The sequence below is a fragment of the Anas acuta genome, chromosome 1 (genome assembly GCF_963932015.1).
Source record: "Anas acuta chromosome 1, bAnaAcu1.1, whole genome shotgun sequence".
NCBI classification, from domain to species: Eukaryota; Metazoa; Chordata; class Aves; order Anseriformes; family Anatidae; genus Anas; species Anas acuta.
This window is the reverse complement of record NC_088979.1, coordinates 87335539-87350016: the sequence shown is the minus strand read 5'-3', so window position 1 is coordinate 87350016 and position 14478 is coordinate 87335539. Positions and strand designations below refer to the sequence as shown.

Genomic DNA, 14478 nt, shown 5'->3' with positions numbered 1-14478 from the left:
TGCTAGTGGGAAGTCTACTAAAAGTGATGTTAAAGGAACAATTCAGGACTGCATAGATTACATATTACTCAGCATAGTGTTGTCCTCACCTTAGGACCAGGAGTTTCAAAGGACTGGCCAAGAATTACTTTTCACACCCCAGTAAACAAAATGGGTTAAAATATCTGTAAGAAGCTCTTAATTCATATGAACAGCTTCTTTTAATGGTCTAGAAAATGGCTGCTGAGGCTGCTGCAGCTTGTTCAGCTTTCCACTGGTGCTGGGTTCACAGAACAGAACAACCCAAGTCACATCACAAGCTATTTTTGCATTAAGTGTTGCACCAATAGAGGTGCTTTAGCAAAATAAGTGTCCTTCCAGCCTCTGCTGGATGCCAATGTGAAAACTTAGAGCAAGGTCTTACCACTTCTACCCAGGCTGAGTACCTTATCAGCATGCCTGAAGAAAACAGGCGTTTTCATGTTTTTCAAGTTTTTCTTCAAAAGAAGAGGGCATTAGCTCTCCTGTCCTGGCCAAAAAGAACTACCAAGAAAAACTACCATGGCAAACTGACAACAGGTACTGATTTCCAAACACCCTGGTAAGTGCTGATACACCTTGAAATGTGCTTACCCTGAAGACTGCTCTATCTTTATTTAAAATACACTGGATTTTTCTTTCTCATTTGGATTACCTTTCTGAGCATTTCATTGTAAACAACATAATAAAATAAGACATCAGCCAAGCAATCTTCAGATGTCAATTACGTTACCCAAACCAGTCTTCCCAATTTGTTTCTATAAGGTGCTTGGAGAGCTGAGTGGATGGCAAATGTTCTGGTAGTACCTGAATAAATTAAAATTCAGCAACAACCTCTGGGCTCACAGACCTCAGAGAACCTCACTACCACTACAGTACCGGAGGGAAAAGTCAGCAATTAGGCCCTTCCCATTTGGACTCTATGCGAAGAAAAGCAGAACCTTTCAACTCGCTGAGGTGTCTCTGGTTATCAAAGGATAAGCTCTTCTATCTGCAAGTAAGGCTGAGAGTGCTGCTGCTTTTACCAAAAGGTTGGACACCACCAGTGCTGGAAAGCTTTTTACAGCAATCTCTCCTTGAGAAAGCAGAGACAGGGAAAAAAAAAAAAAAAAAAAAAAAAAGGTCTCCTGTCAAAGAGAAAAATACATGAAAGCTGCCACGACATCTCATTGCCTGAGAGACCTATAGATGCTCAGCATTTTCTTGAAAATTATTACTCCCTCACTACTGGAGCACGCTTCTTGTACAAAACCACTATATGAAAGCACTATTTATGACGCCACTCTGGTTCCATTCACAATTCTAGAATATTTTAAATTGTGCTTTAAAAAACTCTCAGACTAACAAATAATGCTTTCTGGAATGAAAGGTGACAATAAACTGTATTAGTTGCGGTTGGTAATTCTTTTTATAAACTCTGTTCCATACTGCTGACCCTGTTGCATTGCTGGCTCTCAACATGATCGTAGTGATAACGATTCAACATCTCACTGTCCTTCCACATAGTCTCGATTCAACAAACAAAAAAAAACAATTCATGTCTGAAGATTTGTTTCAAATAAGGAAGTTTTAGAAGATTATATGATTATACGCATGTTAATTTATTCGAGTCTCACAATATAAATCTGAATAATTTTAGATCAAGTCAAATGAAAGGATGTACATTATTCTATTTCTGGCCTTCTAAAAGACAAAATATGAAACCCTAAGTTTCAATACGATGGTAGGGAACTACTGTCTTCCCATTTTTTTTCTTGAGTATTTTACTAAGCATGCTTTGTGCAATGGAATTCATGATGTTTCTTCAGAAAGTCAATGAAAATTATTCCACAGCAAAATATTTACTCACTAGTAATACAATTACATGATTCAAATCAAATTCCTATTACCTGTGATTGTATTCTCAACCCCAATATTTAATTTCCTACAATTTATTTCCTTTTTTTTTTTTTTTTTGTGGAACCTATAGAGCTATCCATCTTGTCTGATCCCAGCACAAGTTGACATTTTCACCCACACTCAGGAGGGAAGCCAGACCTCCTTAATAAATTGCATCTCCCACAGCTACAGGGCCTCATACCAACGAGAACATCCCTTCCCATTCTTCTTCTCACTGGGATAGATTCTTTCACAAAACACAGTGAAAAGCTCCCACTTCTACCTTCTACTTTTCCCAAAAGCCTCTCACTGATACACACTAAATACATTCTTGTGTATGAAGTTGAGTGTTATTTTCAGATTTCAAGTATTATCTTGCTGAAGTAATTTAAGTACATTTGCTTAAAGATGCTGCAATGGATGACTGCTTTGTCACTAACATAAAACCCTTACCACTTGCTAATAAATATTATAAAGCAGACAGGAAATCAGGAAAATGCTACAGAACAGTTACTAAAAGCATTGAAATAATAATAATTCCAACCTCAATCTACAGCATATTATTACTCAACCTTATTCCACAACTCGTATGACTTTTATTAGCACATCTGATGTGGTATTTAGAAAAGACACTAAATGAGCACTGCTCAAGAGAGACAGCTCTATCCTACTGCTTGAGCAACAACACATTAAAAATAAGATCACATCAGTTAACATGGGGATGATTAATCATACATTTAATCTCTTAGCCATAATTAATACTGTGTACGTTTAAATCAGCCATGTCATGCTTCATAGTGGAAAGTCAATCTGAATGAAACCGTTAGCTAGTTTTTTTGTTATGTTTGTTTTCAATTTATGTTTCAATTTCAATTCAAGCCCTAGCTTGGTTTTGCATTCCATGTCAAAATATCCATGGTACAGTGTGCATCATGATCAAAACCAAAAGCCTGAACCATAATGAGAATGTCAAGAGCCAGGTGACATTGAAGACTATTGCAAATGTCTAATTCATTCTCACTTGAACTAAACAAGGCAGCAGAGTAGTTTCTGCCTTTAAGGAGTTTTTGTTTTGTTTTGTTTTCTTGAAAATGGAAAGTATATTTTTTATGACAATCTGAACTCAGTGATCTTACCCATGGTTTCTGAAGTCTGGCTGCCAACTACACGAAGAAGCATTGGCTGACTGCTGTCTGACCTCTGCAAAGAGGTAGAAGGAGACGATAGCGTTGTACCATTTACCTTGGCATCTGCCTGTGGCTAAAAATTGAGGAAAAAAGAAGAGACTGTTATTAACAGTTCAGTGGAGTTGCACAAGTCCTTGCATCTCTGTATATATTTTATTAATTCAATAAATACACACTTTTTTTTTCCAAGTAAATACATCCACGCAAACAACTGATTTAAATTCTGAATAAAAAAGCAAGACTAAATAAGAATAATGAAGTGTGATTTTACCACTTGCCACTTGCAGTCTACAGAACAATTTGATATATTTTGCTGACCAGTCTCTACAGATATGATTTTGTGGTAGGTTATTGTTATTGATAACATTTCACATCCTGTTTGGAAAATAGCTCTACAGAAATCTTAAAAAGAAAGGCCTGAGGACTCGCCTGCTCCAGCAGCTGCCTCAGCCTGTGCAGCTGTGACTCCAGCTGTTTGTTGTGATCCTCCAGAATCTGCATCCTGGCCTCCAGGCGGCCCTTGTGCTGGCGAAGCAGCTTTGCTTCTGCAATGAGCTCAGCATCGCGGGGACTTTGCGGAGAAACTGGCATCATCTCAGGTGGAGACGGCAGTGGAGACAATCCTTTGTGATCATGCTGTTGCTTCAAACGGTCATACTCTGCTTGCAAGTTTCTGTTGAGAAGTAACAAGGAAGCAAAGCTTTTTTAAGCAGAACAGGTTTATTTGGGCTGTCCTCTTCTAGGGGCAGTCAGAGTTGACCTCCTCTCCCGCGATGTGACATCTGCAGCTACTGGAGAGGTAGGGGCTCTGCAACAGCACCTGCCTTTGGTTCTGCTAAATCCAAATCCATGCAGGATTACCTCTCATTGATTTGCACAAAGCAGATATAACACAGAACAGAGATACAAGCATTACCCAAAGGCTGTCTGCATCACGAGAGTTCCCAGTTAATTCCCTTCCAGGGCACATAAAACAGAAGGCTGGCTGGGCTCCAGACACCATCCTGAAGCACAAGTACAACGTGTCCTGGGTTCAGTCCTCAGCTTCCTGCATTTTATGGTTGCTAGCAGAAGTCAGACTGGCTCTTCACTTCCAAGCATGAATACACTCTTGTAGTAATTAGTGCTAAAAGAGCGATCAAAGCACTTCACAAACACTAATCAAAGCTTACACCACCTGGCCAACCTATTTCACAGATGAGAAAATTAAGACAGAAAGAAGGCCACAGAAAAATTCAGAAAAAAAAACACAGAATTCAAGAGTTCATTTGCAACTCTGCTGTCATTAATTAGGTCACATCATTCTCCTTTCTTTATATGTGCAATTGCATTTACAGTCTAGCTCTAAAATTAAATTGCAGTGTATTTCACTAATTTGGGGGGCTGTAAGTTTTACCTTCTTTCAGACAGCACTGCCTACGGTGCTACAGTCTACTGTGACTTTATGGCACTGTTAAGCTTGTTCTATTTCATAAAGCTCCAATTTTACTCCAGTAATACTCTCTATAGATTAGTATGATCTATAATGGTCCACATGAAAAAAAATCTACCAAGTAAGAGCACAGAAGGTAAGAAACTGAAGCCTTGCTGGGGTTAACACAGTCCGACAATGCAAAATTAGTACCTGGCAGCAGAAACTTTGTACACCAGGGAGGCCTAATAACCTGCACTGGGATCTTGGTGCTCTGATGTTCCTTTACTGCTTCCCAGAGGGGGGAAAAACGGCTCCATAGACAGTAGCCTGCTAACTGCTTACTCATCACAAGCAGTGACCCAGATTTTATTTTTTTTTTCCAACTTGCTCCTATTTGAGCTTGTGAAAACAGGCACTTTTTCCAGTTTTGCCTGCAAACCACAATACACTCTGACATTTTGGTCTGGAGGCTTAATAGCACCTCAGAAACCTCCCAAAAAACATCATTAAGCTCTGAAGCATCTCTAAAGGTGTGCTATTGTGACCAGAACAAGAACTTAAGCGGTATGCATCATTTCACATGGATAAGGAAATGATGCCAAGGATAAGGAGAGACCATTGACTGTTCTTCAAACACTGCACTTCTGTCCCTTGGCGACTGTACAATCGACACGTCCTAACCTGGGATAACAGCGGCAACCCCACAGGGGTTACATGGCATGATCCCTCCTCTGCAGGAATTTAAGAAGGTGAAAAGAAAACGAAAAAAAAAAAAAAAAAAAAGTTGATCCTTCTTAACTTCAGATTAACCTATAATTCAAAATTTCTTTCTCTAAAATCCACACAAGGAGTGGACAGAGACTTAGAAAAGTGTTCAAGCTGTTAGAAATGATATATATTCTTTCTTTTCATCATTCTGTGAATAGCTAAAAATGCAATCCCATGAAGAGTTGACGACAATTTCTCTAAGAAAAAAAAAAACACTACATAATTGACAAATGAGAAAAATGCATGGAAGACAAACCAAGAAGGTGCTATAAAAATCAGTTATTTTCTTCCAAATCAGACATTTTTTAAAGGAAGATTTTTTGCTTTAAGTAAATATAGAGTTTAAAGTTCATGGAAATTGTCTGGAAGAAAGAAGGGTTATGCTGGGTGTTGTCTTCCACATGACTTAATGTCTTCTCATACTGTAAGCTGAATGAACTCGTGAATAATTACTAAACATACTAAAGGGAATAGAAATGAGAACGACAGCAGTATCACACGGCGTCTTATTACACACTGAAGTTTATACAGGATTGATCACTGAGCTTGTTTTTCACCAAGTCTGTAGATTGTGACTATTGTTGCCCTGTAAGGAATTTCCCAGATGCGTGGTTCAGGCAATACTCTACTAACAGCAGACTTAAAAGTTTGAAGGTTTCGAAGTGCTATAAAGCAGAAGATAAAGTACCACCCTAAGGGAAGCTAAACAAATGCCCCTGCTGATGCTTACAACATAATCAGGCACTTTGTTACATAGAGATCTACAATTTTCCCCTCAAATATCAAGACAGAGAAGCTCTACCAGTAAATATATTATGGAAAACAAAAGGAGGATCAGGGAATAATTCAGATGAAAATGCTTTCTGTCTTTCATGTCTGATACAAAATAGTTAAAAACTCTTTCTGAATTACTACAGAAAAAGCATGTTGTAAAAGGATTCTGCACATTATCCACACAGAGGTGTCTGAATTTATGAGTTCTACAACACAACGCAGTAATTCTGTTAGAACAAGGAATGACATTTTGAAGAAAGCCCAAGAGTTTGTCCTGAGCATCTGTGTCACTGAGTTTTGTATCTGTACCTTTTCATTCCAGTTGCAGAGTCCTTAGTCCAGAGAATTAGGATTCATTATATTGACTTCTTTCCGAGCCGTAAGGGCGACACAGATTGCAGTAGTATCAATAATAACAGAGATTGAACATACAGGGAATTGTATTTACATAGGGGAAAAAAGGCTGGAAGTCAGGAGAAAGAAATCATTTGAAAACTGCTTTAAGACCATCCTAGAGGAGAAAACAATCTGGTTTTATTCCCACCTCTGGAACGGTTTTAAGCTCTGTGGTGAAACCGAAATGCTGCTGCAAGCCAGGCATCGAAGGAACTGTCCACAGCCCTCAGAATATATCATCTGTGTCCCGAGGAAAGGCGCTGTCTTACATTTTCAGCATTAAAAGGGAAGTTAGAGAAAGGGGAAGTGAAAGCATAATCTCTCTAAATGAGTGTGACTGAGCAAGGATCGGCAATATTCAGAAAGCCAGCCTCGCTGGGTGACTGGGCAGCTTTCACAACTGGATGTCACAAACAAACAAAGCTGATGCATCCTCTGATCACTGGGAAAATATATTCGACTTCAGTAAAAGAAATATTCAAAGAAAAAAACCCTGTATTTCATTAACCATGTTTGCACCTCTTTTAAGCATTCAGGAAGAAAAATAACAGAGGAAGCATGCAATGTAACCTTGATTTATGCAACTGTAAAGATCTGGGTAGTAAAGAGCTCATGAGTTATTAATCACATCTATCACTGGCAAGATTAATTGCTTGGTAAGGGAAATCCTAGTGGACCAGATTTGCTGAATGTTACTCTCAGAGGCAATTGCAAATTTTTGAATTCGGGTTATTTTTCATCTACCTACAGCAAACCAGTGGTTTGAAGAAATGGACAAAGCTGGTAACTGCACCATGTACTACCTCTATGCCTCATTAGAGTACCACTATTTGCTTATGATGCTTCACACTTAGAAGATTTACTTCTACTTCTTCAGTGCCAAAATAAATACAAAGAGGAGTCACAGCATATTTAGAAATACATCACTTTCTAGCTATTGGCAATGATACAGAAGAAACTTAGCTGAGGAGGCCAGTTATCATTTTTCGGGTTTGAAGCAAGACTCTTGCTGCATGAAAACAGGGCAGCTTTGAGATTTGGGATGTTAGTGCTTCTGCAGCGGCTCACAGCCCACTGTGCTCCTAGTACAAGTCAGGAAAGCAAAGGAAAGGCAAACAGATGAGCCTGAAGGCGTCATTTACTAGCTTCTTGTTACGGAACAGCTAAAAGCTGGGAGAAAAACAAGAAGAGAACGAGAGAGAAGTGTCCCTTTTACAGAAGTATTTGATTCAACTAAAATACTAGGCAGCTTTCATCTTTTTTAGCTGTTAAAATAGCAGAAAAAAAATATTTGGAAAAATAATTGAGACCATCTCAAAACAAAACCATGCTTTCTTTTTAATGCCAGTATGGTACATCCTAGTCTATAACTTATGTAATGTACCTCTATAGATGGACACAAAAAATCTGTCCCATCTGTTTCAGAAAGACATTCACTCCTAAGGAAATTTCAGAACAATTTTAGGGCACTTTTGTAAGTGTCTGCATTTTTGTCTTATACTGCAATATAGTAATACTGCCTTCTACAGCAAGATTACTTTATGTCTATTGGATACATCAAGAAATGTTCTTATCACAATATTCAAGGAGATGTAAAACTAAGCACAAGTCTGAAGGCCAAATGCTCAAATGAAAAAGTTTCACCAATTGAAAATATTCTGTAAATTGCTCACATTTTAGCAAATATAAATTATTTAACAGTCAAGTTTTAGGCATACATAATTTACGGAAGTCATATTCACAACTACTAAAGCACCAAGCTCTCAAATTTCTAGCAGATAAATAATTAATATCTAAGAAGAGGTCTTTGGAACTGAAAAAAAAAAACAACAAACAATCAAAAAACAAAACCCAAAAAACATTCAGAAGTGTGTCACGGCTAGGTTAGTTTATGATTTGGATAATACATTTCAGAAGAATTCAAAATAGGCAACAGATCTTTTAAGACTGTCCAAAAGCAAACCTCAAAATTTCAATTTCAAAGAGTCTTTTTTATCTGAATAGCAAGTCAAGACGGAAATATTTGGAGACCAGAAATTGCAGCTGAAAACCAAATGGAGGTCAGAATTTTATAAACAGATCAAAAGAGGTGAGGAAAAATAAAAACAGAAAGCAAAAAGGAGAAGGTTTTTTTTAAAAAAGTAGGAAACTGTGGAGAGCAGAAGAAAAAGAGAAATGACAGTGTTTTGTTATCTTAGTATTGCTTCTTGTAGGTACTGAATGCAACTTTCCCAATAGCTGTTGTGAAGTGAATGCAAGTGCTGACCATAACTGTAAAATAATACAAGACACAGCAAGGACAGCTAAATCTTCATAGTCAAAAATCATCAGAAGTGTATGCAGCAGACGTTTTGTCAATATAGGCATGAGAAGATGGCTGTTTATCTAACGCTGCTACCCTTCTAGCCACTTGCCTTCCCAGGAACAAGCATCACATCAGCACCGGAAAGGAGACGCACTCCTGTGACAAGACCCGAGGTATTTACAATGGAAATGAAACAGCCCAGCTGCTTCAAGGCTGGGCTGAGGACAGGGAGATCACAACATGTTTTGTATCAGTCAGCCCATTATCCAGCAATAGATTCACTGAGTCTTCATGCTGGAGCAATAAACAACATTTACTCAGAGGATTTGTTAGAAATAATGTGAAGAACACATATTCACCCTCTAGAGTCAGGTTGACACAAGGGATTAGATCACAGTTTGTTGATTCCCTTTGGTAACAGCCAAAAAGGCTTGAATAAACTCATCGGAGAAAGACTAGAAAACAGAAATCTAAGCAGACAAAACTTTTTAAAAGACAGGTAAGTATATGAATTGATCCTGACTGATCCTGTCTGAATGGTTTATTTTTGTGACGGGAATCAGCATTTCCTTCATAAAATCATGGTCATCTGGCTGTGACAATCTATCAGGACAATAAGCAACAACCTGTTCTCTTTTGAGCTGCTGCCTCATATTTTAAGTACAAGTTATTTATAGAGGTTTGCAGAGACAGATGCAGAGAGACAAAAGTCATGATTTTGTCATAATCAGTGAAAATCACAGCAGTGTGACTTCCAGGCTGTCCTACAGAAACAGACCTCTCAGTCCCTGCTGCATTAAGCCCTGAATCACCCCAAATAGGAGAGGTTGCTTGTGGTGGCATCCAGCTAAGAACTAAATCTCCAATAGTAGGAATGAAAAACCAACAGACAAGCTTATATATGGTCAAGCTTATACTTTGCGGCCCTTGTTTAACTGACAAACTTGAAAACAGATGTTTTTATGGTATAATTTTTGCCAGAGATCTTTTTATGTGTTACTCCTCAATGGTAGTTATTATATTAAACAAACATCGTATTAAAATATGAGGTATAAACCCCCAAAAGGATTTCTTTAGCATATTTAATTCTATAAGTCCAGGTTCTATTAATGTTCATATACTACCTTTCTCATCCAAATCTCGGCTGCTTTAAAAGCCATCCTCCTTTCTAGTCGGCAGCTTGTTTTGTATACAGACAGAAGAACATTCTGATTTCTGTTCTTCTTCCATGATTTACTACCTGGTGCTGTTTAAAACAATGACACCCCTTCCATGAAAACTAAGCTATATTACTGTTTTGTACTAATTAGCCACTAATTCTTAACTACTAAAGTCCTGAAAATGAGAAATATGATGGCTTTTTAAAAAACGTTGTTTCTCCTACACTTTAGAAAGTACTTGGGCTTTATGTACAATGCCGTAGACGTCTGGAGTTAGTTTCAAAGAAAATCTGACTGCTGCTCATTGAGGAAAGGCTTTATTTACTACAGCTTTCTGTCTGAAATCCCTTCTCCATCCTTTATGCCTCATTAATTCTCTACATTCTCCCAAATCCTCCTGAAAAATGTGAGTTCTTGACTGTACCTCTATTTTTCACTCTCCTTTTTATCAGCACTTCAGAGCATTTACGTATTAGATGGAAAGAAGCTCTGAACAATGCCTTGTCCCTAGCTTTAATTACACCTGGCCATGAGGAGTTCAGTTATGTTGCAGATGCTAGTGGACCATCTGCAGAGTATGGGAAGTCAGTGTTTTCATGAAGAGATGGGGAGGAACGCACAGGGGTCTGTCAGACATCATGCCAGAGTTTTCCAAGCAGGCTGGAACATAATCTCCAGCTAATTCCTCTGCTACTAATTCCTCACAGAAAGTAGACTTTAACAGCTCAATCCTCAGTTTAACCTGACCTGAAGATTTTGTATTCTGATTCTGAGAGGGTGCAACACTACTGGAAACAAGGGCACGAGAAAATACAGGTGGATTAAAATTAACTTTTATAGCAAAATTACAATTTTAATGAAAAAGCCTGTGTGAAAGAAACTAGTAGTTAAATCAGTTACGTCTGCCCCTGGAGATTTATAGGGACAGGTCTACAGAAAAATAAAACTGCTATTTATGGAGAACAGGCTCTATTCTCTTCCTGCTTGAAGCATTTTACTTCTACAGAAATACAGACCTAATCTGCAAAGGAGAAGCTGATGCAAGTCCAGAAGGAAGCACAAGACAGATTTACACCTTCCTCCTGTTCCAGGTGACAGAATTGCTTATTTCAGGCTTCTCTATGCCAAAATCAATTCAAGGTGTTCTGCAAGTCCAGGCTCTGTTCTTTGTAAAGAATCCCAACCACAGTCTCATAGAGATGATGGGGTGATGGAGGCGCTATAATTAATTAGAACCATCCAAAGACTTCTGCATGGAAAGAAGATCTATGACACTGCCAACTCTTGCAGTTATTTCTTGCAGTTATTTCCTTGACATGCCTAAGGTAAATGATTACTGCATTACACCTTCAACGTAAACAAAACTAAAGTATCTAGCTTTTGCAGAAGCAAGAAAAAAGAATATGAAAATGCCAATAGACTATACCATAAAAGCCAAAGACAGGAGAAGGCAAATAAAAATGTGTTTTTTGTAGATCTAGTAATTTTAAGCCAAAGACAGGAGAAGGCAAATAAAAATGTTTTTTGTTTTTTTTTTTTTGTAGATCTAGTAGTTTTATCTTACATTCTTATTTTAGAAGTTCTTGGCTGCAGTTATTAATCTACCAGTGTCAAGATCTACCAGTTTTTATGCTGATGGCACAAGACTCCAGAGTACCTTAGAAACAGGACTGCAATGTGATGCTGCAAGAAACCAGTTGGTTTTTTTTTCTTTCAATTAATGAAGATAACTTCAATTACACTTCAAATTAAAAGAAGTGGTCAATAATATCTGATACCTAAAGGCTAAGGATATGGCAACAAATAATGCCAAACAAATAGAAAGAAAAGAGGGCAGAAGTTTTAATTACAAAAAATTACTAATTCTTATGAAGAAATTGCAACTTTCTAACTCAGTTTATCCCTAAAAATTCTACCTGTGTGCACTCCGTCTAGCTGGATAGCACAGCTGTTTCATGGATTTTTTATTTCAAATGCATTGGGATCTTCTCAAAACCTCACATATCACACTAATCAACCTTTTTGAGAAACGCATGTCTTTCTAAGAACTTTCCCCTGCCTTTTCCAGACAGGCATGCAGAAACTTGCATACCCTTCCCTCATGTAATGGCAAAGTATGGTAACAAAGGCATGAAGGTTGTTACTATCATGGAAATAAAGGAAACAGTGGAACCAAAGGAAATATTATGAAACACAGCTAGAAGAGCTTGTTAGATGTGGCACCATTATCGCAAGTGTATTAGGTGACCCAGACACTTGTTTGCAAGCTTATCATTTGGAAGGTTCACTGCTTTCTCATCACTGCACTGATCATGGGAATGAGTTAATAATGACATGATTTCAGACTTATCACCTCTCTCTTATAGAGAGAAAACTATGAACGGCTTAGAAAAACTTAGCAGAATGAACTTGTTTTAAAAGACATCCTATTTTCTTTTTTCTTTTTTTTTTTTTAGCATCCCCTCTTCTGTCTGTATCTTCAGTGCATAGCTGGTCTCTGCCACAGCTGTCAGCATAACTCACCGATTTTCTTCCTCCAGATCAGCAAGAATTCTCTCCAGTTCACCTCTTTCTTCACTCTCCAAAGAAATCAAGATCTGGGCAGGGCTTCGGGGCTGGCTCAGGGGGGATTCCTGGTTCAGACTTTGGCAGTAGTGCTGGATTAACAAGTGTTCATCATCACTGGAAAACACAGGAGAATAAAACAGGCTGTTCCCTTCTTCCTTTTTAGCTCTGCAACGAGTATGAGTAAATGATGCACTCCATGTGTCTCATTTCTTATAAAGAAATTCACTGATTTTTTTTTGTAACAAAAAGGAGAGCAATATACCTTAAAACAAAATCCACTGAACTGTTTAATATAGTCTATGGTAATTTTCCTCTTCTGTAGAATTCATGTCTCTTCCCCTCTGCTTCTTACATATTTAAAGCCTAGCTGTGCTGTACCTGACAATCTCAGCTTTCCTCTTTTGCCTACCTTAAATTTGAAACTTGCTTGAGAAAAAAGCTATCTTATTCTGCCTCCGCTATGTTGAGCAAGGGTCATTCAAGCAAAGGCAAGGCATAAATTTTTATACCAACGATTCTTACTCAAAAATGGCATCCTATACTTACCTGTTTTATTCTACAAAATTGTAAATGGAGTGAAATAAAAGACTAAATGTAATAAAAGTATGCTGTGGACAGCAAACATTGAGGAGTTTTTTAATTTTCTGTTTGATATTAGAAGTGATGTATACTGTTGAAATATAAATAAATTGTATTTAATAGGTATGATGTGTTTCTTTTTATTTTTATTGCCCCTGAAACTGTCAGGTATTTGAAGCAGAGAAGTCTCTGGAAGAAAAAGCAAATCGAGTTCTGAAGATCTTGACCATCTCACAGAATTAAATCGAAGTTTTAGGTGCTAAGGAAAGGCATTCAGGCCCTAAGCTATGCAGCTAACACCTGCAGTAATTGCAAAAAAAAAAAACACATGAAAGATGGCAGCACCTCTAATCGATGGCAGACAAAAATGACACAGTTGTTGGGAATTCTATTTTAATGGTAATACTTACAACAAAATAATTAAATCTAGCTTTTTTTTTCTGTTACTTTTGTAATCCAGAATTTAACAGACATTTTGAATAGCTGTTATTGTTCAAAATCTTAAATATTCCTTGTTGCATTTTGTTCCTGAAAATGTTAATGATGCCATTTTATGGACTGCAGGTGTGCTAAAGCAATGTAGAGCACATTACCATTAGTTCATAAATGAGAAATATTAATTTTTCACAACAGGAATAATTTCCTCTTTTTAAACAAAATTTAGAAGGCTTGCCAGTTCCTAAATTTATAAGCATCTTAAGTGAATTAATAGTCAAAATTAACATAATTATTGTAGCATGTCATTTTCAAAGACAGTGTTTTTGTGTGATTTTTAGCCTGCACATATTTTGTATATATAATTACAATGACAATACACATTTTAATGTTTTGTGTCTGCATATATACACATTTTCTCTTTATTTCTCTTCCTACACCTACGTAGTGTTCTAACTGTAATTTTAATCCAAAACTCATGAGAATGTCAAAAAAAAATGCTTATGGAGCCCCTGACAAGCAAAATTCAGTCACACTTGCAAATTTATGGCGAGCTTTGATTTTTTTTTTGCAATTCTTATCTTGATCTTGTTTCTTCCAAAATTCAGAATATTTATTATAATTTTAATAGTGCAAACTGAATAATGAACTGACTGGATAATCAGTGGTTATGTTATTAACTGAATCACATTAATACAACTTTTAATTTAGCAAAGAATGAAGACCAAGCTGTAATAAAAACAATATGGTTTATGCATGATTTTCTGGTTAAGGACACTGAAATACTTCAGTGAAAAAACACATGTATCAACATTACTACATCAATCTAAAACTGACATTTGACTTAGAAATGAAGTTTTCATTAACCATGTGAAACTACCCCAACATCGTTTATGTTTTCACGTATCATTTTAAATTTCTCCTCTTTGAACCAACATATTAAAACAAATATTTGGTTGTATACACATGATTTTCTTTCAAAATTGTTAGGTAACA

The 14478-nt window shown here is 37.2% G+C and overlaps 1 protein-coding gene across 19 annotated transcripts in view; it reads right to left on the bottom strand.

The window, feature by feature from the left end:
* Positions 1-14478, bottom strand: part of DMD (dystrophin) — a 1220482-nt gene that overhangs the window by 19056 nt on the left and 1186948 nt on the right. For all 19 annotated transcript variants that reach the window (XM_068686720.1, XM_068686735.1, XM_068686714.1 and 16 more), the window contains 3 exons: positions 12424-12582; positions 3513-3756; positions 3033-3156 (listed from right to left, as the gene is read on the bottom strand). In XM_068686720.1, the coding sequence (XP_068542821.1) occupies positions 3033-3156; positions 3513-3756; positions 12424-12582 (527 nt within the window). The remainder of the gene's footprint in view (positions 1-3032; positions 3157-3512; positions 3757-12423; positions 12583-14478) is intronic.